This window comes from Scyliorhinus canicula, chromosome 9, assembly GCF_902713615.1.
Source record: "Scyliorhinus canicula chromosome 9, sScyCan1.1, whole genome shotgun sequence".
In the NCBI taxonomy this organism is placed as follows: domain Eukaryota; kingdom Metazoa; phylum Chordata; class Chondrichthyes; order Carcharhiniformes; family Scyliorhinidae; genus Scyliorhinus; species Scyliorhinus canicula.
Genome location: NC_052154.1, coordinates 28678792 through 28705968, shown reverse-complemented (window position 1 = coordinate 28705968; position 27177 = coordinate 28678792). Strand labels below are relative to the sequence as shown.

Below are 27177 nucleotides of genomic sequence, written 5' to 3'. Positions count from 1 at the left end.
GCGGGCAAGACCCTGCAAGTAAAGGAAGTAATGCTTGAGTGGAGTCGGGGAGAGGGCGGGCAGGCGCTGCCAAATTTTAGTAACTATTACTGGGCGGCGAATATAGCCATGATCAGGAAGTGGGTGGTGGGGAAGGTGTCGCCATTGGAGTGTATGGAGGCGGCTTCATGCAAGGGCACCATCTGGGGGCGTTGGCAACTGCGCCTCTGCCATTCCCACCGGCACGGTACTCCACCAGCCCCGTGGTGGTGGCGGCCCTGAGAGTCTGGGGGCAATGGAGGAGACATGTGGGAGCAGAGGGAGTATCGGTCTGGTCCCCAATCTGTAATAATCACTGGTTTGCCCCGGGAAGTATGGATGGGGGGTTTCCAGATATGGCGGAGAGCAGGGATTGAGAGGATGGGGGGGATATATTTATCGAGGGGAGCTTTCCGAGTATGAGGGCGCTGGAGGAGAAGTTTGGGTTGGCGAGGGGAAACAAATTCAGGTATCTGCAGGTGCGGGACTTCCTACGTAAACAGGTGTCATCCTTCCCACTCCTATCTCTAAGGGGGATTCAGGACAGGGTAGTTTCCAGAGGGTGGGTAGGAGAAGGGAACGTCTCTGACATTTACAAGGAAGTTTTGGGGTCAGAGGAGAAGCAGACTGAGGAGCTGAAGCGCAAGTGGGAGGAGGAGATGGGAGGAGAGACAGTGGATGGTCTATGGGTAGACACGTTGAGTAGAGTCAACGCGTCCGCAACATGTGCCAGGCTCAGCCTGATACAATTTAAGGTCGTTCATCGGGCTCACATGGCAGTGGCCCGGATGAGCAGATTCTTTGCAGTGGAAGACAGATGTGCAAGATATGTGGGAGGATCAGCAAACCACGTCCACATGTTCTGGACATGTCCGAAGCTTAGGGGATTCTGGCAGGGATTTGCAGATGTCATATCCACGGTGTTAAAAACAAGGGTGGCACTGAGTCCAGAGGTGGCGATTTTCGGGGTGTCGGAAGACCCAGAAATCCAGGAGGAGAAAGAGGCAGACGTTCTGGCCTTCGCTTCCCTAATAGCCCGGAGACGGATACTATTAGCTTGGAGGGACTCAAAGCCCCCGAAGTCGGAGACCTGGCTATCGGACATGGCTAGCTTTCTCTGTTTGGAGAAAATCAAGTTCGCCTTGAGAGGGTCACTGTCAGGGTTCGCCCGGAGGTGGCAACTGTTCGTCCACTTCTTCGCGGAAAATAGAAAATTAATCATCAGTAGAAGGTGAGGGGGGGTTAGTTTAGCTTAGAGTAGGGGGTTAATAAAGGTGGGACCTGTAAGGAAGGGAGACGGCTTTTGCACTATGTTTATACTTTCACGTACATTGTTTTTTTTGTTGTTGTTACAATCCCAAAAATACCTCAATAAAATGTTTATTAAAAAAAAAAATTGGATTCAAAGCCTCTAGATAGTGTTTACTGACCACATTTTGTTAAATTTGCTCAGCTCATTGCTTTAAAGAGAAGCTTATTTATGCGTTTGTCAAAAAGAATAAAATATTGCCATTATACCTTGTCTTTAACGTGCTCCTGCTTACTCCGTTCTTGGCAGAATTTGGACTCCAGTTCACGAATTGTCTTTTCATATTGTGTGGCAGTTACTTTCAAGTCTTCGTGTGCACTGTTCATTGTTTTCATTTGTTCTGCCTTCCCTGCAACCTACCATGAAACAACACTGAGTGAATGGCAATGCTCGTGTTTACTCACAACACACACAATACATTTATAAGTGCAAATCATTGAATAACATATTGAGTTATGAAGAGACTAAACCTTGTGTGAGATAGAATAACTATCTATCATGAGGTATTCTCTGACCTTCTATTTATTATTGTCGGCTATCTGTAATATCTGACTGCAAAGACCACTGCCTAAAGAACTTTGATTTTAACCCCTTGTACTTGATGAGAACGGGGTATCTGGTGGGTAGAAATTAGGGCAGCATTCATGCACCAGTTCCAAGTACATGCCTGTCTCCAATGTTTCAGTTATTTTAGACAGCATATAAAATCAGCATCCCAGGCAGGTAAGGGTCTTTGCATGCTGTTGTTGGCCCCAGGAACAATGGGCATCATGGAATAGTAGGCCCAGGACAGAGCTGAACAGGTTAGTAAATGTTATTTAGCAAATGTTTCCCTGTGGGTCATAAACATCCGGAATGTTCCTCTGTGCTCCTCAAGAACCGGCTTGCAACTTCCCTTCCCCATCTGAATTACCGACCACTCTCACCCACCCTTAACTGACTGCGGATTGCTGCCATCTCAGCTTTCCCATGCCTGCACACCTGATAAGAGTCTAGTTTTATTCATATCGGGGCTAGTTGAATACATATAACCAATAAGCAAAATGTTAAGAGTAGTCCTGAATGTGGAATTCAATCATTTCTCATGTAATGAATTAACCATTGTATTCCATCATATTCAATACTGAGAACAGCGTGCTCCTTGTGTAATCAACACATCAATTTTTAGTTATATCTCCGCCAAACTATGAAATATGGCAAAATGTGAGAAATACATTAATGGTAACTCAGTACTTTTCCTATGGCTGCGCACACGAACACTCGGCTAGTTTGATAGGCACCAATCAATCTCATGTAATGTCCAATGTTTGATTAACAAGTTATCCTCCAAGTACCAGACACTCATTTGAACAAACCGGGAGGTCCCACATAAAAATTAGAAGCCAATGAACACAAAGGAGGGGCTGAACCAGATATCAGAATTCCCTTAAAAATAGGACCTTGTGGTTCAGGTTTGTTGTTCCTGAATTCTTGAATTATTCATTTGTTTTGTTTGTGTTTCGTGATACCTGTGTGCTTATGTTTTCGCCATGTGCTTGACTTTTTAATGTATTGTTTGATATTTCATTTGTAAGTTTTATTCAGTCTGTACTCACCCACGGACCAATTATTCAAGTGTATACCAGTGAAGTAACTAACAATAAAGACATTTAAAAAAAAGACTCGACCAACCGGACTCCTGATTCTTATTGAGAGAAGAAAACCAATAAGAGGATCCATTAACACCTATTCATACTACTGTCATAACACTGGGTATAGGTGTTGCATATCAATGAGGCACAGGAGTTAAATTTACCTAAATATCAAGTCGGTGATCCAGGATCAGTTTGGTGCTCTCACTGTGACACTTTATTCAATCCAGAACCCGGCTCCTTCCAGTAGGACAGACAAAGGTTGATTTGCAGTCCTCATTGTTTTTTTAAAAATGTATTTTATTACAAACATGCATCAAAACAGGTTGCAGCGAATAAACACCCGGGAAACATAGTTCCCAACAATCAACAATACAGATATTTCCCCTTATTCACATCCCCTTCCCTGCGACGAACAACCCTTAAACATGGGCACAAACATCCCCTATCTTTCCTCAAACCCCCCTGAAGAGTCCCTTAACTCATACTTTATCTTCTCTAATCGCAGGAAGTCTTACAGGTCACCCAACCAAGCCGCTATCCCCGGTGGCGATGCCAACCGCCACTCCAGCAAAATTCGCCGCTGTGCAATCAGAGTGGTGAAGGCCAAGGCATCGGTCTTCCTCCTCTCCATGAGCTCCGGCTTCTCTGAAACCCCAAATATCGCCACCAAAGGGTCCCGGTCCACCTCCTCCTCTACTATCCTGGCTAACACCACGAACACTCCCGCCCAGAATCTTCCCAATTTTTCACATCCCCAAAACATGTGCATGTGATTCGCTGGCCCTTGCCCACACCTCTCACACTCATCTGCTACCCCCTGAAAGAACCCACTCATTCGGCCTGCGTCATATGCACCCTTTGCACCACCTTAAACTGTATCAGGCTCATCCTTGCACAAGAGGAGGTCCCATTTACCCTTCGCAGTGCCTCACTCCATACTCCCCAATTGATCTCCATTCCCAATTCCGCTTCCCATTTCTCCTTGATCTTCAACCCCGAGAATTTTGTACCCCGAGAACCCTCCAAACCTCCCCAGCAGACCCATAATCCTGCCCATACTCTCCAACGGATCCGAAATGTACAGCAAGAGGTCATTGCTACAGAGCGACACCCGATGCTCCCTCTGTCCCCTCATAATCCCCCACCACTCTGCCGTCCTCCTGAGAGCCATCGCCAATGGCTCTATGGCCAGAGCAAACAGCAGCGGTGACAGTGGGCACACCTGCCTCGTACCCTTGTGTCAATCTGTAAGTCAAAGCTTCGTGAGCTCATATCATTCGTCCTCACCCTTGTTGCCACATACAGTAACTGCACCCATGCCACAAATCTCGGCTGAAACCCAAACCTTCTCAAAACCTCGAACAAGTACCGCCACTCACCAGATCAAATGCCTTCTCTGCATCCATGGACACCACCACCTGCCCTTTACAAAGAACCCCCGACGGATTGATCACCACATTCAACAGCCATCTTATATTACCCGCAAGCTGCCTGCCCTTCACAAAGTCTGTTAGATCTTCTGCAACCACCCCCGGGGACACAATCCTCCATCCTCCCCGCCAACAACTTAGCCAGTACTTTCACATCTGTATTCAATAGTGATATGGGCCAATGCGACCCACATTCCACCGGGTCCTTCCCATTTTTGGGGATTAGCGTGATTACTGCCTGCATCATCGTCTCTGGCAACTCCCTCTTCTCCAGTGCTTCATTAAACCGCCCCCAACAGATGTGGTGCCAGGTCTGTCGCAAATTCCTTATAAAATTCAGCCGGGTACCCATCTGGCCCAGGGGCTTCCATGACTTCATACCCCTGATACTATCCAGCACCTCCCTCAGTCCCAGGGCCCCTCCAACATTTGCCTCTTTGCTTCCTCCACCTGGGGAAATTCCAGCTTGTCCAGAAACCACCCCATGTCCCCCTCCTCTCCTCCCGGGTCAGTCTCATAAAGTCTCTGGTAATACTCCCTAAATGCCTCATTTACCTTCCCTGGCTCTGACACCACATTCCAAGCCCCAATCCGTATCTTCAATATTTCCCTGGACGCTGCCTGCCTCCGCAACTGGTGTGCCAGCACGGGGCTCACCTTTTCCCCATACTCATATTGCACCCACCTTGTCCTACGCAGTTGCCCTACCGCCCTCCTTGTTGTCAGCCTGTCAAACTGCCACTGCGACTTTTTCCTCCTCACTAATCCACGGTGGGCACCCTCAAATATTACACTATCTTGCTCACGCGATGGTCATGTTCCTCCCTCCTTTCCCTATCCGCACAAGCCTGAAACGGAATAATTTCCCCCCGGACCACTGCCTTCAGTGCCTCCCAAAAAATGGCCACCGGCACCTCCCCATTCTGATTCAACTCCACATACACCTTAATCACCGCCTGCACCTTATCACAAAAACCTCCATCTGCCAACAACCCCCGAGTCAAACCTCCACCTCGGCCTCTGCTCTCGTCCCAATCTAAAGCTAATCTCCAGCCAGTGGGATCCGAGATAACTATCCCCGCATACTCTGCCCCCTCTACCCCAACCAAAATCTCCCAACTCACTACAAAGTAATCAATCCTCGAATACACCTTATAGAGCTGTGAAAAGGAGGAATACTCCTTTCCCCCGGGTTCTGAAAATGTCATGGGTCCACCATACCCATTCTCTCCATAAACCCCCCCCCCCCCCAGCTCCCTTGCCATTAGTACCCTACCCATCGACCTGGGGCTTGATCTATCCACCCTCGGCTCCAGGAAACAATTAAAATCTCCTCTCATGATCGACTGATGCATGGCCAAATCCAGGATCGCTGCCAGCTACCCCCTCATAAAACCCATATCATCCCAATTTGGGGCATACACATTTACCAACATCACCGATGCCCGTTCCAATACCCCCACTCACAATCTCATATCTCCCACCCGGATCGCTCACCTCCTTCGCACTCACAAATCCCATTTTGTTGCTCATTAAAATCGCCACTCCCCTTGATTTCAAATCAAACCCCGAGTGAAATACCTGCCCAACCCACCCCTTCCTTAACCTAATCTGGTCCTTCACACGGAGGTGCACCTGCTGCAGAAAGACCACCCCTGCTTTCAAGCTCCTGAGGTGTGCGAACACCCGCAACCTTTTAACAGGCTCATTCAGTCGCGGGACATTCCATGTTACCAACCATACCGAAGGATTATGCCTCCAATCCCCTCTACCGTCTGTGATCTTCCTGACTTAACTCCCGCCCCTTTTATTCCACCTTATACCTAGCCCATCCCAGATGGCCCCTTTCTTCGCCATGGCCATGTCAATTGTCACCTCCTGCCACGTCGCAACAACCCCACCCCCCCCCCCCCCCCACTGCCCCCCCTTCCCACCCCCTGCCCTCCCTCCCACCACCTCACTTCCGTTCACCAGCATAACCTGCTAGCGCAGCAGAACCTGACCAAAGGCATTTTCCAATGACCCCCCCCTCCCAACTCCTCAGCTCAAGGAGGAAGGCTCCCTGCTGACCTTATCCTCCCCCACCCAAGCAAAGACTTCTCCTGAACTCCAAGCAGCCTTCTCCAAAAGCAAACAATCAAATGTTAAACATAAATAGTCCCAGAAGACAGGAAGTGTTTCCCACATCCCCATATAAACTTTCCACCCCTTACAATTCCAACAATAAACGGCAACCCCCCACAAAATAGATTAACAGTCCCCAATTAACATGCTCCCAGCCATTACAAAGTGCCAGCACCTCAGTTCTCAAGCACTGTCCGCTCAGTTCTCCCCCAGTTTATGATCCTTAATGAAGTCTTCAGCCGCTTCTGGGGTCTCGAAATAATACTCCCGGCCTCTGAACGTCACCCATAATTTCGCCGGGTAGAGGACCCCAAACCCAATCTGCCGCTGGTGCAGCACTGCCTTGGCCTTGTTGAAGCTTGCCCATCGCTTTGCCAACTTGGCTCCAATGTCCTGGTAAATTCGGACCTTATTCCCCTCTCAGACGCAGGTACACTTTCCCCTGGCCCATCGCAGAATCTTCTCTTTCTCTTCAAATTTGTGGAGCCTCACGATCCCTGCTCGTGGCGGTTCCCCAGCTGTAGAGTTCTGCCTCAGGGACCTATGCATTTGGTCCACTTCAGGCACCTTATCGAGCACCCCTTCTGCCACCAGCCCTGCCAGCATCTTCAAGATGTACCATGTGGCACTCATACCTCCACTCCTTCAGGCAGGCCCACTATTTGCAGGTTCTGCCTTCTCAGCATTCTCCTGCTCCTCCATCTTTGCCTTCAATGTTTTAGAGAGGTCTCCAAGGAGCCCCACCTCTGCCTCCAGAGTCACCACATGATCGTTGTGGTCCGAGATCACTCCTTCGATCTCCCAAATCTGTGACCTTTGTACCTCCAGACACTTCTCCTCCCGTTCCAAAGAATTCTTCAGGGGTGCCACTGCTTCTTCAATGGCCTTTGCGCGATCCTCCTGCATTTGTTTCCTTTGCTGCTGGAATTCAGCTTTAATAAAGGCCATCAATTGAAGTTGAAGCCTTCCAGTTTGTATCAGCTCTTCCCCCGCCTACATGTCTAAAGTGGCTGTTGATGTTTCTGCAGCACAAGTCTGCTCCAACTCTTCCGCCAAATCTCTCACTGTTTTCTACCAGGTCTGGTAACCAGCAGACATGCCACACCTGGTCCTGGGGGAAGTACTCCTCCAACATTCACCTACATCTTTTCATCAAAATTCCACCCGTATTGGGTAAAAATAGTTATTTTCTGTGACTTTAAACAGGAGCTGCCCTGTATGTGACCACTCACTCCATGGTCAACACCGGAAGTCGGTCCTCATTGTATGTATATGGATGCATTTGTACTAATGTGACTTGACTGCCATGTGTGGTGCACAATAAAGCCACCTGAATGAACTTGTCTGAAAAGTCTCTCATTTCCGATGCCTCTCTTAGTTGCAGGCAGCTGACTTTAACGATCTGAGATCCCGCCAGCTGTTAATAACCGAATCAAGAAGCTCCAATCAGCTGGTATGTTTAACGTGCGATCAGGCCAACTTTTAATGCAACCAGGAACCCACAAAACAGTCCTCAGCAAGGAAAGTATGAATGGGGGGGGGGGGGGGGGAGAGAGAGAGAGAGAGAGAGAGAACAGTGATTGTGGGGAGGGAGATGCTTGGACAGGGGAAGGCCAAGGTTTCCTTGTGGGTTCAATTGGAGAATCCCGACATCTCCTAGCCCACTTCATCATTTAACGGTGCTTGCATCCCTGCTGCCACATACTTGCTGATAGGCCACAATTGGGCCTTGGGTAAAATTGGCATGCATCTCACAATTGTCATTGGGGCTATCCTGTCTTTTAAATCAAGCCCAGACTCCTCTGAAGTATGTGGATTTTCCATGCTTGATGTCAGGGCAATAAAAACCCTCTCATCTTACGGCTCCACACCCCAAGTTCTCATCATGCCTGCCAGGTGTAGAACAATTGGTCTAACTGTTCAATTAATTAATCTATTTGCTAATGAACTGCATGGTTCGGTTATCATTTTTTCAATAATAACGCATGTGTGACAAAATAGAGAAAAATTTACCCTCTTGATAAATAAATTATTTTCTCATTTTGTTTTTGTACATCAATATACCCTCTTGACAACTAGAAAAATAATTATAACGTTTAATGTTCTATTGTCTGACAAAAAAATTAAAATGGCGTAGGTCTAAATCATGTTTCTCGGAGTTCCACATTGATTCGACATTTTAAAAATCTTAAAAGAAAAGATGCCTGTCATCCTACTTTCAACACATCCTGAATGATCCAGTAAGTTTACAGTCTATTAATGCCCAAGCACAACAAAAATGCCGTTATTTCTCTGTGTTAAAGTTTGAAAAATCATGTTAAATTTCTCAGCAGAGCTATTGACCAAATTGAGTTCAGTCACACATTTATAGTTTTTCAACTAAAAGGGTAAAAATAACAGGAACAACATGTCGGAAATGAAATTTCAATTCATTCAATCCTTTATACACGTCTCCAAGGAGGTAATCGATAAGAGTTTAGACAGAGAAGTAGATTCTTAGCATTAGATCAATAGTGAAATACTCCCCAACTCCTAAATGTATTGTAGCAAATTCGAACAAATCAGTGGCCTTAGGCCAAAAAGATTGACCGCCAGCCACTGTATTTGAAGTGTCTGTACTGTACATAAAAACACATCAGGTGCGATTTTAACCCTACCTACCAGCGGGTTAACATCTCCAAAATACAAGGCTAGTACAATCCTTTATCCGTTATTCTACTTATTCATTCATTCACACACTAAGATATTTATCTGAAGGTGGCTTGAGTGCCAATGGCATTGGGCATAGGGGTAGGTATAACATTGGTGAAATTACGTGGGGAAAACCAGAAGTCAACTGAGCAGGCTGGAAACTGCAATCTCAACTCAATTGAACCAATTTGTTTTGCCATTTGGGTTTCCCGACTCCAAGCTGCGCAGCAGACATAATACTCACTATCTGGATGCAATCTACATTGCTTTCAATGGAATGGAAATTGGAGGTATTCAGGATGAATTGGAGACCTCGAGCAAGGGCAGCATCGAGATTCAATGATGTCTCCCTGAAGTTACTGCGAGGTGGTAGTTAGGAAGATCGGGATGGGTTTACTTTTCCACAGCCAAGTGGAAAATAAACTGCTTGTCTCACCAGGAAGGCATGGTTAGAGGTGGTTGAAGAGGTGAGCAGCAGGATCATTGTGCCTAGGTCATGGAGGCAGGCAGTTTAATGGCCTAAATAGGTCAGGAAAAGTATACAAGCATAGTTGCGAATTAACTACATCCAGCCTTCACCCTTCAACAGACTTGTTGAGATATTCCAACATTTTCTCTTTGTTTCACCCTTTAACATTGGCTTGCCAAGTGTTCTTTTTAAAATCTTTTTATTACTGTCACAAGTAGGCTTAAATTAACACTGCATTGAAGTTACTGTGAAAATCCCTTCGTTGCCACACTCCGGCGCCTGTTAGGGTACAGTGAGGGAGAATTTAGAATGTCCAATTCAAGCACGTCTTTCGGGACTTGTGGGAGGAAACCAGAGCACCCAGAGGAAACCCATGCAGAGACGAGAAGAATGTGCAGATTCCGCACAGACAGTGACCCAACCCGGGATTCGAACCTGGGACCCTGGCCCTGTGAAGCAATAATGTGCTACCGTGCCGCCCATAAATCATTTTCATGGGGGCACCTGGATTTGAACCAGGGAACTCTTGATCTGCAGTCAAATGCTCTTCCACGGAGCTATGCCCCCAACTGCAACATCTCACACCCATTCAACTTCCAGCAGTAATCTGGCCTTCACTTTCTACCACTCCGCCCCCAATTTACCCATCCACCATTAACTCCAATCCTGATGCATGCATTTCACAGTCACGTTCATTGAATATATTGCATCCATCAGGTAAAGATTCACCTCACCCACTCTCAGGTCTGTTTGTTTTGCTCCAAACTGAGTGGAAAATGCAAGGGACAGAGACAGCTCTAAGGGGGAGGACACCCTAGAGATATGTGGCACATCTGCAGCCCTCAGTGGGAGACAGCAAGCTCACAGAATTAAAATAAAAAAAAAATACATTTAGAGTACCCAATTGATTTTTTCCAATTAAGGGGCATTTAGCGTGGCCAATCCACCTACCCTGCACATCTTTGGGTTGTGGCGGGAAACCCACGCAAACATGGGGAGAATGTGCAAACTCCACACAGACAGCGACCCAGAGCCGGGATCGAACCTGGGACCTCGGCGCCCTGAGGCAGCAATGCTAACCACTGTGCCACCGTGCTACCCTTGGCTCACAGAATGATCAGGTGACAGAATTACAAGTATTACAAGTATCCTGTCACACATATGCTAACTTAATTCGACCAATAACTGAACTATGAGCAGATTGAGTATGATTATTGTCGTATCCCTTTCTTTTGCATTCTAGGGCCATTGACAATGTACGCCAAGTGTCATAGGTCATTAATGAAGAGAATTCCTCAGATTACATAATTTCTTCTGAGGATGTATCATCACAGGGTCTAAAGTAATGCTTCAGAGCAAATAGAATTGCAACAACTATATTTGTAGAGTGTCTTTAATGCAATAAAACATTCCAAGGCACTTCAGGTGAGCATTATGAAACAAAAGATGACATTGAGCTATGATCAAAAGTTAGGTCAAGGAGGTCGGTTTTAAAGAGTGTCTTAAAGGAAGAAAGTAAGATAGGGAAGCAGAGAGGTGTAGGCAGGGTTTTCCAGAGTTTAGGGTCTAGGCAACTGAAGGCAAGGCCACCAATGGTGGAGCGTTTAAAATCGGGGATGCTTAAGAGGACAGAATTAGATGAGCGCAGATATCTTGGAGGATTGTGCAGCTAGAGGAAATTACAGAGAAAGGGAGGGGCGAGGTCATGGAAGGATTTGGAAACAAGAATGGGATTTTAAGATCAAAACGTTGCTTGACCAGGAATTAATGTAGATGAACAAGCATTGGAATGATAGATGAACAGGGGTTGGTGCAAGGTAAGGCACAAAGAAGGTTTTAGATGACTTCAGCTGTTTGACAGAGGGTGCAATGTGGGAGATCATCCAGGATGCAATAGAATAGATGAACTGAGTCAGGAGCAAAGTTGCAGTTCAGTGTCCGTTAAGAAGTTAATTGGGCTTTCACCGGATGATTCACACCTCACGTGAGCACGAACAGACATTGGTGGCAGTGATAGCTGTGAAGAGGCAGTATTGGGGATACAATTGTCTCCAATCTCTACTCAGCTGGATACAGATGTTGAATTCCAGGAACCTCCATTAAGAGGGGGACTCTCCAAAGCTATCTCTGCCACTTGTGTCTGCTTGTGCGTACTTGTGAATTGTACATCATCAGACTAACTTTCTAAGTGGATTCACTAAAGTTCCATTATTTGTGTTAGGTGCCCAGCTGTAAAAATTGTCCTCATTCATCTACAGTGATTCTAGCTCTACGCATAAAGGCCCCTGGAAGACAAAAGCAGAAATGCTGTTTCAAAGTAACACTCTTAGCAATCACCGTACTCAGCCTTCTTATACTTCTGTCATTGATGAAAGGAAATCGCCAAATGTGTGTAAGAGACATGTGTAATTCAACCACTTGCTCAGTCTCCCCATCTCTGGCTGAGAGGGCTGAAAATACACTACTCATCTCCATAGTCTCCTGCTTTGCCTTGGTGCCCTGTGTAATTTGTAGCTGGCCGCATCCAGTCTTTTCCCTCGCGTTTTGCACTCTTTTCCACTAGGGGTGAGACATCAAATCTGTGAAAGAATCATAGAATTTACAGTGCAGAAAGTGGCCATCGAGTCTGCACTGGCTCTGGGAAAGAGCATCCTACTTCAGCCCCCGCCTCCACCCTATCCCCGTAACCCAGTAATCCAACCTCAACTTTTTGGACACTAAGGACAATTTATCATGGCCAATCCACCTAACCCCCACATCTTTGGACTGTGTGAAGAAACCGGAGAACCATGAGGAAACCCACGCACACACGGAGAGAACGTGCAGACTCCACACAGATAGTGACCCAACCCGGGAATTGAACCTGGTAACTCTGGAGCTGTGAAGCAACTGCGCTAACCACTGGGTTACTGTGCTCTGCCGAATGAAGGTCACATGTTCACCCCATGGTGGCACTCATTGAGGTGGATTAACAGACTGATGTATCTCATTGCATAAGCATTGGAGTGAGAGGTGATGATGGGTGGAAAGTGAAGAAGTACGCAGAAAGTGGATAGGTGTTGTTGAAACTGGATGTGAAGAGTGATGTGTTGGACCTGGTAGGGGATTTTAGAGCAGAAACCCATCTGGTTGAAGTTAACTTTTAACATGCACATAAAGGTCCGATGAAGTACATTCAACCCTTTTTGTAATTTGGAGTATAACAATGATTGCTGAAGCTAACCTAAATAAATGGCCTGAAACCATTTTCATGTTATTTTTGCAGGGCTGAATATTAGCCCATGACAGAACTTCCCCTTGGCCCATCCATGTGCGAGTTGACCTAATTTTCACTCAACCAGCTGGTGAATTTATACTCGAGTTAATTTAAATAGGCTGTGGTTGACACATTTTGACCTGAAAACATTTTGGTCTGTGGGCAAAGCTGGAGGGTTCCCCAAAAGTAATTGGTTCCGGTATAAATGTAAAGGTGGATTTTGGGAGGGTGATATTCAATCTGCTGACCACCAAAGTAAAGTTGGCTTCTCTGATTTCAACTTGGATCAATCATTAAATGTTTACTTCCAAGATCCATGTCTTCAGAGAAAGGACAGTGCCCAGATTCAGTGATGCTTACCTTGAATTATTGCTGCGCATAGTCAGGGTCAGTAGGGACATAATTTTCATCAATATGGTGAGAGAAAACCTGCTGCTGTGACCAAGGAGATGTGGCTGAAGGTTGCTAATAAGGTGTGCAGCAGGAGGATTGATCCAGCGTTTTGGATGCAGTGCAAGAAATGGTTTGATCACTTAGCCAAATCAAAAAAATATATATTTTTAGCCACTATGTTTACACCGAATGGCCACAGTTAAAAGCGCCCCAAGGTGAAGAAAATCACAGTTTAGAGAAGTGCAAAAGTTAGGAACCAAAATTATACATAGCTGTTAACTGTATAGCAATTGAGTATTTAATTCTATTCAGATGATGGGCATAAACTGGGATTTACATTTTTTCATCTCTGATAGGCTGCACATTAGGGAGAAGGTGGGATATGTAGTCTGGTGGGATATGTAATTATGCCATTGGCTTGATAGAGCTGATGGCAATGCTCACCTTTCAATTTTTATATTTAATTTTAGAGGTTTTTCTTACATTTGGTTTATCTCAAGTGAAACACCATCCATAGACGTTCAGGGGTAATAATAGGCTGTAGCTTTAGATTAATTTCAAAATCAACCAATTCTATTGGATGCCTAAACATTTTGGGTGCTTGAAGTTACAGCTAGGGGCCATCATGTGTGCTTGTTAGAGTAGTAGAATGAGAATCCCATTAATACATCAGAAAAATACATTTTCTGTAAGCACATCTGACAATTGAAATAGCCCTTCTGTGATAAGAAATTACTTGAAATTTGAACAGGACTCTGTCTAATAAACGACAATCAATTATATTGGCCGCTGCACGGTATTGGAGTTGTAAGTTTCATATTACAAAGCATGCATAATGTTTTCTAAAAATGCTATGTAGCTTCAACATTTGGATTTTTATTTTGGTGACTAAAATCCGAGCTGATTTGATTTTTTAATAAATTTCCTCCCTGCCTTTCACTTATGGTTATTTCAATGAATATATACACACAAACACTAGTGATGGACATGCAGCAAAATACAGCATGATATCTTCAGAAATGAACTGAATGAGTACACAGTTGTTGCTGACGGATATAGCAAAATCTATAGGCACAAGAACAAATAATCTGATTACATCTTACCCATTACTTTTAAAGAGAAATTTTCAAGTTTCCCCTTTTCTCGCATGGATTTGTCATCTTCTTAACAGGCATTATCAAAATATAAAGCAATCAAAATATGCAGTTTTGAATTTTGAATGCATTCACATTTGTTCTGAAATAAATGAGCAATATCTGCAAGCATGTAAATCATTCTATTAAACAATGTATTGTAGTTATTTTCTGTTTGTTAATGATTTGGAATTATTTTCACAAAAGCTATGGGAGCTTATTAACAATGCTGTAACAGAGTACAAATTTAAAACCAGTTGAAACTCAAATCCACATTGATGATGAAGAGCAGGACATGGCTGTTCTGATTATATACAACAAAAAAAATCAGCCAAATTATTTTGTGGAAAGCACTGAAATTGAGTTAATCAAACACGTCATTTATTTTAATCATTCTGAATATGACATAAAATAGACTTGAGGAGCCTGATTATTTCTAACGTGTCCTTTGTCATACCAGCTTTCAAATTCACTACTTTTTCCTTCCCTATCCGCTTGGAGGCACTGCCTCTTACTGTGGTACGATTACATAGGCAGAGGTCACCCTCCAGAAAGTTTCCCAAGAGATCAATAAATTCGCACAGACTGGATATAAAGCCAATCTGCAATTGCATCCACCTTTGTAATCATTTCATGACCTACATATAAAATGTGCCTTAACTTCCAAGCTTCAGAGCATCGCATTGGGGGTATCCCAAAGATGCACTGTTGGGAGTCGAACATCAGGCGAGACAGGATTTCAAGGAAGGAACTGGGATTAGAGGCTACTCTGAGGAGGTCCAGGCCCATTAATATATTATTATTCAGTGAATCTAACAGCAACTTCTGGTGTCTACTGTCATGTGAGTGTCCCTTTAAGAAAGGTTTAGCCTCTTATCAAATGACTTGAAGCACATTGGGCTGTGGGTGTGAGGTGAGAGGGGGTTTCAGTTTGACTGCTGTGGACTACAGAAAGAGAAAATAAGTGTTTTGCCTGTTTCTCTGTTTTCATTTTAAACGTTGTTCGAGTAAAAAGCACATTGGGTGTGGTTAACTGCTTGTTAACTTTAAAGATATGGTTGTTTCCCAAAAGGAGTTTGAATCTGCTGTTTGAAACTGGATCAGAATTTCAGAAAAAGGACCAGTCCCATTCAAGTGAGAATACAGTGTGCTGGGCCATGGGCCTTCCACCCAAGAGACCCTCGGAGTGTCCGGCCCATCTGACACGTCCCTCCCTTTGAGCAACACACCTCTAGCTTTGCACACGGAGGACAGAACTGCAACACCCGCACAGCTCAAATGTAGGCCCAGACCCTCAAGGGTGAACCTAAGTACTAGTGGAGACAAGTCACCATTGTAGTAGCGTACTTGTATTAAAAATCACTTTGTTAACTATAACAGATCCTCAACAATGTCATGTCATGGTGCCATGCTCCGGAAACCCCTGCATTAACCTGTGCTTCATCCCTGTGCAGTGTGAGAATTACAGCGATATGTCTCTCCCACCTTCCATATTGACGACACAGTAAAGCCAAGCTGCTGCTGGAACTCACTACCCCCAACTTTGGAAGGTTTCTTCCCCTAAAATCAATGCCCAGGCATCTCCTGTCTTCCAATATTCTGTTGTTAAGAGGATGCCAAGGGCTAATTAGGTATAGCGTGTACATCCACTTCATTAGTAGGTGGAGAAAGACACCAAGACCTCTGACCAAAGTCACAACTTCACATTTTCCCACATTATATTCCATCTGGCAGATTTTTGCCCACTCACTCAACCTATCTATATTTGAATGTTAGCACGTAAGACCATAAGAAATAGGAATAGGAGTAGGCCGCCCGGCCTCTCAAGCCTGCTCTCCCATTCAATAGCATTATGACTGATATGACATACCTCACGTTCACTTTCCTGCCCTTCCCTGTAACCATTGATTCCCTTACTGATCAAGAATCTATCTCAGCCTTAAATATATACAAGGAGTCTGCCCCCACAGCTCTCTGTGGCAAGGAGTTCCAAAGACTCACAACCCTCAGAGAAGAAATTTCTCCTGATCTCAGTCTTAAATTAGCACCCCTTTATTCTGAGACTCTGCTTCTTGATCGTAGACTGTCGTATGCGGGGAAACATTCTCGTAGCATATACCCTCTCAAGCCTCTTAACAATCCGCTCCGTTTCAATGAGATCAGTTCTCATCTTCCAAATTACAATGAGTATTGTCCCAACTTGTTTAACCTTTGTTTATAAGACAAACCCTCCATACCGGGGATCATCCTAGTGAACCTTCTCTGAACCTCCTCCAATGAAATAATATCTTTCCTCAAATAAAGGACCAAACTTCTCACCAGTACTCCAGCTGTGGTCTCACCAGTACCTTGTACAGTTGCAGAAAAAAGTCCCTGCACTTATATTCCAACCCTCTTGAAATAAGGGCCAATATTCTATTCGCCTTCCTGATTACCTGCTGCACCAGTGTCCTAGCTTTCTGTGTTTCTTTAGAATCATAGAACTACACAGTATAGAAGGAGGCTATTTGGCCCATCAGGTCCGCACCCACCCTCTGAAAGAGTACCCTGTCTGGCCCACAACACCGCTCTGTCCCCGCAACCCCACCTAAGCTGCACATCCCTAGGCATGAAGGGGCAATTTATCATGGCCAATCCACTTAACCTACACATTGTTGGACTCTGGGAGGACAGAGCACCCGGAGGAAACCCATGCAGGATCAGGGAGACCATATTGCAGGCTCACCTTTAACCAGACTGCATGTTTCTCCTTCAAAAAACTCCAATAAAATGGTTAAACACGATTTACCTTTCACAAGCCATGCTGACTTCTGGATCACCATGGGTTTTTCCAAGTACCCAGCTATAACCTCCTTAGTGGTCAATTCTAACACCTTCCCCACAATAGGCATTCAGCTATCTGATCTACGGTTTCCTGTGTGCTTCTTTCTTGAAGAGAGGGATTTTATTTGCTACTTTCCAGTCTGATGGAACCTTTCCAGAATCCAGCGAATTTTGGAAAATTAAACCATTATATCTCATTAGCCACGTCTTTTAAGACACAAGGATGAAGTCCATCAGGACCCAGAGACTTGTCAGTCCGCAGCAACATCAGTTTTCTCGGGTCACCCCAATTATTATTTTTTTTCTTTTAAAAAAAATTTATAGTACCCAAATATTTTTTTTCCCCAATTAAGGGGCAATTTAGCGTAACCAATCCAACTACCCTGCACATCTTTGGGTTGTGGGGACGAAACCCATGCAAACACGGGGAGAATGTGCAAACTCCACATGGGCAGTGACCCAGGGCCGGGATCGAATCTGGGACCTCGGCGCAGTACGGCAGCAGTGCTAACCACTGCGGCACCGTGCTGCCCAGGGTCACCCCAATTATTGCAATTCCACCAAATTCCTCTCACCCTTCCACTTTCCAATCCACAGTTATTACTGGAATATTTTTCGTATATTCGAAAATGATGACTGCAAATATCTCTTCATTTTATTCGCCATTTCCTTGTTATCTATTATCTCCCCATTGTCACTCTCTCAAGGACCAACATTCAGTTTACGTACTATTTCACTTTTTAAATACAAGAAAATCTTGCTGTTTTTACATTTCTAGCTAGCTTCTTCTCATACTCTAATTTCTTTCTCCTGATTATCCTTTTAGTCACTTTCTGCTGTTCTTTATATTCTGACCAATCTTCTGACCTACAAGTCATCTTTGTGAAGTTAAGCTTTTTCCTTAAATTTGATACTTTCCTTAATTCCTTTAGTTAACCACGGATAGCGGTTGTCCTCTTAAAATTTTACTTTATAGCAGGAATATACTTAGTCTGAATATCTCCTCTGTGTATTTATCCTCTTGTCCAGTCATATGTATCAGAGAATACAACCCTGCTGATGGAATATCACATGATCTGTAACAATGCCAGCACAGTGTTTTGTGTGGGCTTGCAGTTCTCTATTTTAGATTGTATGAGCAACATCTCCGAATAAACTTCTCATCATGTTTGTAAGAAATCCAACTGTGTGGCACTTCCATCCATTTTCTCTTTGCGGCACTCAGAAAATATAACACCTAGTATCCTTGTTCACCTCAGCCCGTTCAGCTTTCATGCCCACAAAACTGCCTTTATTAAGTTTGAAATACTAGTCGCAGACCCACTTGTCTCACTTGCAAAGTGGATGAAAAATTTAATCATATTGTTGGTGCTGCTACCTAGGGGTGCCTCTACTCTGAGATTGTTAATTAATCCTGTCACATTACATAATACCAAATATAATATTACCTGGTATTAATTTGGTTCCAGAACATGCTACTCGAAGAAATTATCTTGAAAAAATTCTATAAACTCCTCATGCAAGCTACTTTAAAAAAAATTTGTTCATGGGATGCGGACATCGCTGGCCAGGCCAGCATTCATTGTCCATCCCTGAGGGCATTTAAGAGTCAACCACATTGCTGTGGATCTGGAGTCACATGTCGACCAGGCCAGCTAAGGATGACAGATTTCCTTCCCTAAAGGAAGGTTTTAAGACAATCGACAATGGTTTCATGGTCACTGTTAGACTTTTAATTCCAGATTTTCATTAAATTCAAATTTCACCATATGCCAAAGCAGGATTCGAACCCAGGTCCTTAGAATTTGACTCTGTGTCTCTGGATTAGTAGCCTAGTGACAATACCACTATGCCACTGCCTCCCTGCCGGCTGAGCATCAGGCGGCCCACTCAAGGGCAATGCCCACTGTAGCCCCTATGGTGGTGCCGGGCGTGGGCCATGGAGTGTACCGCTGACAAGGGCAGTGCCAACTGACAGCACCCCTGGCAGCAGGAATAGGCGCCAGGGCCAGAGTCCCATGGTGCCAGGCACGGACAGGGCGAGGAGTGCAGGGATGGGGGGGCAGAGAAAGAGAGACTTGTGGGGCCGGAGACTGCAGAACCAGCCACGGCCACCGTGTAACCCATTGGACCTGGTTGGGCACGGGGGACGCACCATGGTAACATGCAGGCCTTTCAACCGCTGCAGACAATGGATATTGGAATTAAACCGGCAATGGTGGCTTTCCTGCTGGGAATGCCCTGTGGCTGTATGAGCTGCCGCAGTTCAAGGAGGAGGAGGAAGCTGCAGCAGAGGAGCTGCAGCAGTGGAGCGTGCCCCAGAGGAATAGGAGGAAACCACCCAGGACGGAGAACCGGCTGTCCAACAGGCCGAGGCAGAGGAGGTGGCAGGAAGGTGCCGCATGAGGCCTTGTATGTACCAGTAGCGCCTGGCATTCGAGGCATGCTGTCGAAGACTCTGGCTGAGTAGTGACAGTTCGACATATCTGCCAGATAATGGCACACCAGGCACTGCGGGGCTATGGGGGAGGATACCCGCTCCAAATGGCCGTTAAGGTGACGGTTGCCCTGAACTTTTACGTCAAAGGGTCCTTCCAGGCGTCAAGTGGGGACCTATCTGGGATCTGTAAGAGTTTGGTACACAGGTGCCCTACATGCCCAGGCGGCTCAATACATCCATTTCAATGTGGATCGATCCCACCAAGATGCCTGGGCAGCGGGGTTCGCCGCCATGGGATGTCCCGGGTCCAGGGGGTGATTGACAGGATGCATGTCTCCCGACGAACACCTGTAGATGACAGGCCGCTCTACACAAACTGAAAGGCTTTTTTGTCCATGAACGTGCAGCTGATATGTGATCATCAGATGCGCATCATACATGTATGTGCAGAGACCCAGGCAGTGTGCATGATGCCTTCATCCTGGCGCACTCGAAGATTCCTGATATGTTTGAGAAGGCCCCCCCCCCCCCCCCCCCGGCTACAGACCGACGCTGTGATCCGCGACAACGACACCCATGCAGCGACCAGGGGGTGATCGAGCGGTGATTCAACCTCCTGAAGATGCAGTTCAGGTGCCTGGGCTTTCCTGCCTACACCGCTCTTCCTCTGCTCTTGGGAAAACCATCAGCGTTGGAAACAGAGGCAGCAACCAAGACATGGGCTGCTGGTGCCAATTTTCTTTGCTGCCCTACCTCCTTTGCATCCTGATTTAGGATTGGAAAATCAGACCCTGGTATAGTTTTTGTAAATCTATGCTGCGCTCCCTCCAAGGTCAGGGGAGATAGGGGGAATCAGGGGAGATAGGGGGAATATGAAAATATGGAGATCTGCTGGCTATGACATGACTAAATTTTCAGCTTCGTATCAACCTACCTATAATCATGTCCTGACTCCACCCTCCCTCACTGCCCACTCGTATAATGTTCAAGGTTCCATATGTTTTAATAAATCAGGGAAAGGAAAGTTAATGGGGCAAAGTAATATAATCCCCTGGATGACATCAGCTGATGATTTTACAGCCTACAATGGAACCTATTTCATATGCGGCACTAAAGCATATCCGTGGCTCCCCATTGATTGGACAGGGTCCTGCTTTTTGGGATATGTCATACCCCAAATGCATCATCGACCCACCCTTAAGCACCCTTAAGCATCCTTAAGCACTCCCCCTCGCGAGCAAAAAGAACAATTTCTAAAACGGAACGGGCAAGGCATGAACGAACTGATCTACATGGCCTCAGCATTGGAACATCTGGCAAACATAACTGCAACAGAAGCCAGGGACACTGGACAGGCACTGGCCGAGGTCTCAGCTGAGCTAGTGACTGTCCGGACCGTGGCATTACAAAATCGACTGGCTTTTGATTATCTGTTAGCCTCGCAGGGAGGAATGTGCGCTATTGTAGGCCAAGAGTGCTGTACTTACATTCCAGATGGCTCTGAAAATATCACTAACCTGGCCGACCATATTAAGAGACAGGCTGCTCAAATTCAAGAAATTGGCAGTGAATTTCACGACTATAACCCGCCGGGTTGGCTAGGGTGGTTGGGTCATGGATTATTTGACTGGATCTTTAAGGTCTTTATTCTACTGCTACTAATGCAATTAGGGATAGGATTGCATTCCTGCTTGTGTAAATGCATTTTCAAACGAATCATGGATATACCTATTTAGCTAGTTGTCATGATATGACAAAAGGGGGGAGTGTAGTATTGTGTGAAGCAAATAATGGCATGATGGGAAAACTAGTCAAGTCTTCTTGGTACAAGTGAATTTAAACTGATTTTCATATAACCTAAGGCCCAGAATACAGAGACAGCCGAGGTCAGCATGTCTTGGGAACTGGGTGACTCTGAGAGTCTAGATAAGGCTTGGAGCTAGTAGTCTTAATACATAACAAGCTGAACAACTGTCTCTTTCTGTATGTAAACAACTTCTTCCCTTTCTTAAAACAAAGACAAGATAATGATATGAAACTCAAGTCCCCTAAAGGTCAGAAGGTGACGCCATTGTAACGATTATTACTTATGTTTTACTTTCAATCAAATTCCTGACCAAGCTGTATTCATGTTATCTTGATCCTATAATGTATAAGAATCGCCTTCTTTTCTGTACTATCGCAGACTTGGGACGGACTCCGCAGTTTGTAATTGACTGCCTTCCGACTTTCCAAGTATCAGCCAATTTCTGCTAGCAGTTCTAATTAGTGAATAAAGTTCAGTTTTGCTTATCTAATGAATGCTGTTTGAATTTCTCTATCACAGTCAAGACGCGGGGAAAATATAAAATACAACAATATCCCTCCTAAGGTATGATTCCCAGAACTGCTGACTTCCTGATGGCCTAACGAGGGCTTCGTGTTGCTGAAGTATGGCTTTTATCCCACTGTATTCTAATCCTCTAGATATAAAAAGCCCTTTTGATTATTTTTTTAACATGTTCATGATTTTTTTGTGTACCTGGACCCCAAGAGTCTTTGGATTTTCACATTTTCAAGTATTTCACAATTTAGAAAACAGTCTGACCTATCTTATTTGGTCCAAAGTGGACAAACTCACATTTGCCGACATTGAAGTCTGCAGTTTTAACCATACTTTTGCATTTTCACTTAATCTATCAATAATTCTTTGCAATTCTATCTGCACTGCTTACAATACTAGCTATTTTGCATCATTGGCAAATTTGGCGATGTAGCTTTTTATCCTATCAACTAAGTTGTTAATAAAATCAGCAAATAATTGAGGCCTCAAAATAGATCCTTACAGGACACTACAGTCACATTCTTCCAATTAGAATACCTACTCATTATCCATACTCACTGCCCCCTTCCCTGAGCCAATTTCCTAATCAGGATAATAATTTGCCTGCAATTCCACGGGTATTAACTTGAGCCAACATTCCCTTCTTATGGACCTTATCAAATGTCACCTGAAGTCCAGATAAACAACATGCATTGGCATTCCCCCATCTACTGCACTCTTGAAGTGCATCTTCAAAAAATCAGATCAGGCATGACCTACTCTTTACAAATACACATTAGCTCTTTTTGAGGCGGTGAAGAATTTCCAAGGTGTTCAATCATTCTATCCTTAATTAAAGACAACAGCAATTTACCGACATAGATGTTAGATGTTAAATTATCTGTAACTCCATGGTGTCCCTTGGTTTACTTTTTTTAATACTGCAGCAACATGTGAAATTTTATCATCTAAATGAGTGGGGCTTGATAGAAGCGACTCTACAGAGATCCGGCCGCCATTTTTAAGTGGCATTCTGATCTGTGAGAAATAAATCTTCCCCTCCCCACATGCACAATGCAAAACCCCACCCCACACGTACAAGGGAAACCCCACCACACACACACACACACAAGCACAAGGGCCGACCTGCCCCACACAGACAAGCACAAGCTGCAACCTGCCACACATACTGACACACACGCGTGCAAGGGGAACCCCTCCCCACACACACATGCGCAATAGGCACCCCTACCCACGCGTAATTGCCGCCATGCCCCACGCACACACGCGCAAGGGGCACCCCGCCCCCACGCACACATGTGCAAGGGGCACCACTCCCCACGCACATACACATGTGCAAGGGGCACCCTGCAACACATGTAATGGGCACCCCGCCCCACGCTACATGTACAAGGGTCACCTCGTCCCATACACACATGTGCAAGAGGCATCCTTCCCCCCGCGAAATGGGCACCCCGCCCCACACACATACATGCAATAGATCCCTGCCCCACGCACATCCATGCAAGGGCCACCCCGCCCAACGCACAACAGGTGCCCGCCCAAAGCACGAAGGCACCCACCCCATGCGCAAGGGGTACCCCGCCCCAAGCAAGCGGTAAACTTCCTCGCCCTGCACGCACAAGGGGAGCAATCCCTCCCCATACACAAAAGGGCACACCCCTCCCCACGTATACAAGAGGAAACCCCCCCACCCCAGATGCACAACAGGAATCTTCCTCTTCCCCACATGCACAATGCGAAACCCCGCCCCACGCGCACAAGGGAAAACCCACCCCGTTTGTACAAGAGGAATCCCCTCCCCACACGCACAAGAGGAACCCCCTCCCCACACGCACAAGAGGAACCCCCTCCCCACACGCACAAGAGGAACCCCCTCCCCACATGCAGAAGAGGAACCCCCTCCCCACATGCACAAGAGGGAACCCCCCTCCCCACACGCACAAGAGGGAACCCCCCTCCCCACACACACAAGAGGGAACACCTCCCCACACGCACAAGAGGGAACCCCCCTCCCCACACACACAAGAGGGAACCCCTCCCCACACGCACAAGAGGGAACCCCTCCCCTCACGCACAAGAGGAACCCCTCCCCACACGCACAAGAGGAACCCCTCCCCACACGCACAAGAGGGAACCCCCTCCCCACACGCACAAGAGGGAACCCCCCTCCCCACACGAACAAGAGGGAACCCCTCCCCACACGCACAAGAGGGAACCCCTCCCCACACGCACAAGAGGAACCCCCCTCCCCACACGCACAAGAGAAACACTCTTCCCACACGCACAAGAGGAACACTCTTCCCACACGCACAAGAGGGAACACCTCCCCACACGCACAAGAGGGAACCCCCCTCCCCACACACACAAGAGGGAACCCCTCCCCACACGCACAAGAGGGAACCCCTCCCCTCACGCACAAGAGGAACCCCTCCCCACACGCACAAGAGGAACCCCTCCCCACACGCACAAGAGGGAACCCCCTCCCCACACGCACAAGAGGGAACCCCCCTCCCCACACGAACAAGAGGGAACCCCTCCCCACACGCACAAGAGGGAACCCCTCCCCACACGCACAAGAGGAACCCCCCTCCCCACACGCACAAGAGAAACACTCTTCCCACACGCACAAGAGGAACACTCTTCCCACACGCACAAGAGGGAACCCCCCTCCCCACACGCACAAGAGGAACCCCCTCCCCACATGCACAAGAGGAACCCCCCTCCCCACACGCACAAGAGAAACACTCTTCCCACACGTACAAGAGGAAACCCCCCCTCCCCACACGCACAAGAGGAACCCCCTCCCCACACGCACAAGAGGAACCCCCTCCCCACATGCACAAGAGGAACCCCCTCCCCACACGCACAAGAGGTACACCCTCCCCACACGCACAAGATGAACACCCTCCCCACACGCACAAGAGGAACACCCTCCCCACACGCACAAGAGGAACACTCTTCCCACACGCACAAGAGGAACACCTTCCCCACACGCACAAGAGGAACACCCTCCCCACACGCACAAGAGGAACACCCTCCCCACACGCACAAGAGGAACACCCTCCCCACACGCACAAGAGGAACATCCTCCCCACACGCACAAGAGGAACATCCTCCCCACCGCACAAGAGGAACACCGTCCCCACACGCACAAGAGGGAACCCACCGTCCCCACACGCACAAGAGGGAACCCCCCCTCCCCACACGCACAAAATGGAACCCCGCCCAAACGAACAAGGGCAATTCCATCTACACACACTGGCCATGCTTCTTACCCCGGATAAGGGGAACCGACCTAATGGAGCTGCCCAGGAGCAGTCTCTCACAGGGGCTATACTTACCTGTGCGTCCCCGGCAGGTTCCCTTCGCATCGTTCCCATTTTTGATGTACAGTCGTAAACTGTGAAAATGTTAGGGGGGAACATATGGCAGGTAAACTCTTTAACTAGATGCTAATTTATGGAAATAAGGTTGCTGCCTCTATTACACTACCAGTGAGGAGCAGGGAAATCAGAAAACGAGATCTCGCTGCCAAGATTCCCGTTTCCGCAATCTCGCAACATTTTCTGCTGTCATCGCCATTTCTGCCCGTTGTAAACGCTGGCCGAAAATCCCAGCCAATGGGCCTGCTGAGGTATAATAGATAGGTTAAGCGTTTGGGTAAAAACTGGCAGATGCAGTATAACATGGAAAAATGTAAACTTATCCATTTTGGAGGAAGAATTTAAAAGCAATATATTATTAAAATGGAAAGAGATTGCAGGACTCTGCTGTACAGAGGAATCTGGGTATCGTGGTACAATGTTCACAGAAAGCTATCATGCAGGTACAGCAAATGATTAAGAAGGTAAATGGAATGTTGTCATTTATTGCAATGAGGAATTGAGCATTAAATTAAGAAAGTTTTGTTACAGTTGCACAGGACATTGATGAGAACACATCTGGAATACTGTATACAGTTTTGGTCTCCTTACTTAAGAAAGGACACAATTGCATTGGAAGCAAATCAGAGAAAGCTCATGCAACAAATTCCTGGGATGAAGGTGATTGGACAGGTTGTATGCGTTGGAGTTTGGAAAAATTATATTGAAACATACAAGATCCTGAGGGGAATTGACAGGGTGGATGTGTGATGGGATGGGAAACACTCTAACACGGGGATGCCTTAAAAAATAATGGATCTCCCAATTAAGACGGAGATGAGGAGAAATATTCTCTCTCAGTGGGCTGTTAGTATGTTGAATTATTTGCCCCAGAGAGTGGTGGAGTTATTAAATATTTTTAAGGCTGTTAGATAGATTCTTGTTTAACAAAGTAGTCAAAGGCTATAGGAGATTGACAGGAACATAGAGTTAAGGCCACAGTAAGATCAGCCATGGAGCAGGCACAAATGGCCAAATGCCTACTCCTGCTCCTAATTTGAATGTATGTTCATATATTCTCTATCAAGCCCCCTCAGTCCTATGTGTCCATAGGATCATCTCATTCTTTTAAACTCTAATGTGTATCAGCCAAACTTGTTCAACCTTTCATCATAAGACAAAACCCCATATCTCAGTTAACAGCCTAGTGAACCTTCTCTGAAGTCCTTCCAATACAAGTATTTCCTTACGTAAGTAAGGAGACCAAAACTACACATAACACGTGAGCTATGGTCTCACAATGGTAAATATTAATGTAAAGTAATTATTCAGTATGTCTGCCACTTCTTAGCTACCATTAACATTCACCATTCCGTTTTTAACGAGCCCACTTGCTTCTGATCACTCTCTTTTCCCCTAAAGTAATTGTTCAACTTTTTTTGTGTTGACTGAAAGATCCCTTGCAAGATTCTTTTTACATTCCCTTTTTTGCAGCAATTAATATCTGCTTTGGAACCCTTTGCTGCTTTATATTGTTCTCATCCCTCGGAACTGTTATATTTATCAATTTTGTATGCTCTTTTCTTTAAATTTCACATTGTAACTTATCGCTTTAGTTGTCCTGACTGTAACACCAAAGACATGTCATTCAGAATTTGGCTGCTCTAGCACAGTTCCCACACTGGAATCTACCTGACCATGGTGGAAAATTGCTCAGGGGTGTTCTGTGCACAAAAAGCAGGACAAATCCAATCTGACCAATTACCACC

General features: G+C 46.0%; 1 protein-coding gene and 1 non-coding gene across 5 annotated transcripts in view; both read right to left on the bottom strand.

The window, feature by feature from the left end:
• The window catches only part of LOC119971178 (myosin-3), a 1049419-nt gene that overhangs the window by 402278 nt on the left and 619964 nt on the right, over positions 1–27177 (bottom strand). For all 4 annotated transcript variants that reach the window (XM_038806379.1, XM_038806381.1, XM_038806380.1 and 1 more), the window contains one exon: positions 1537–1683. In XM_038806379.1, coding sequence (XP_038662307.1) covers positions 1537–1683 — 147 coding nt within the window. The remainder of the gene's footprint in view (positions 1–1536; positions 1684–27177) is intronic.
• trnac-gca lies at positions 10171–10242 on the bottom strand. Its single transcript has one exon. It is a non-coding gene; the product is annotated as a tRNA-Cys (tRNA).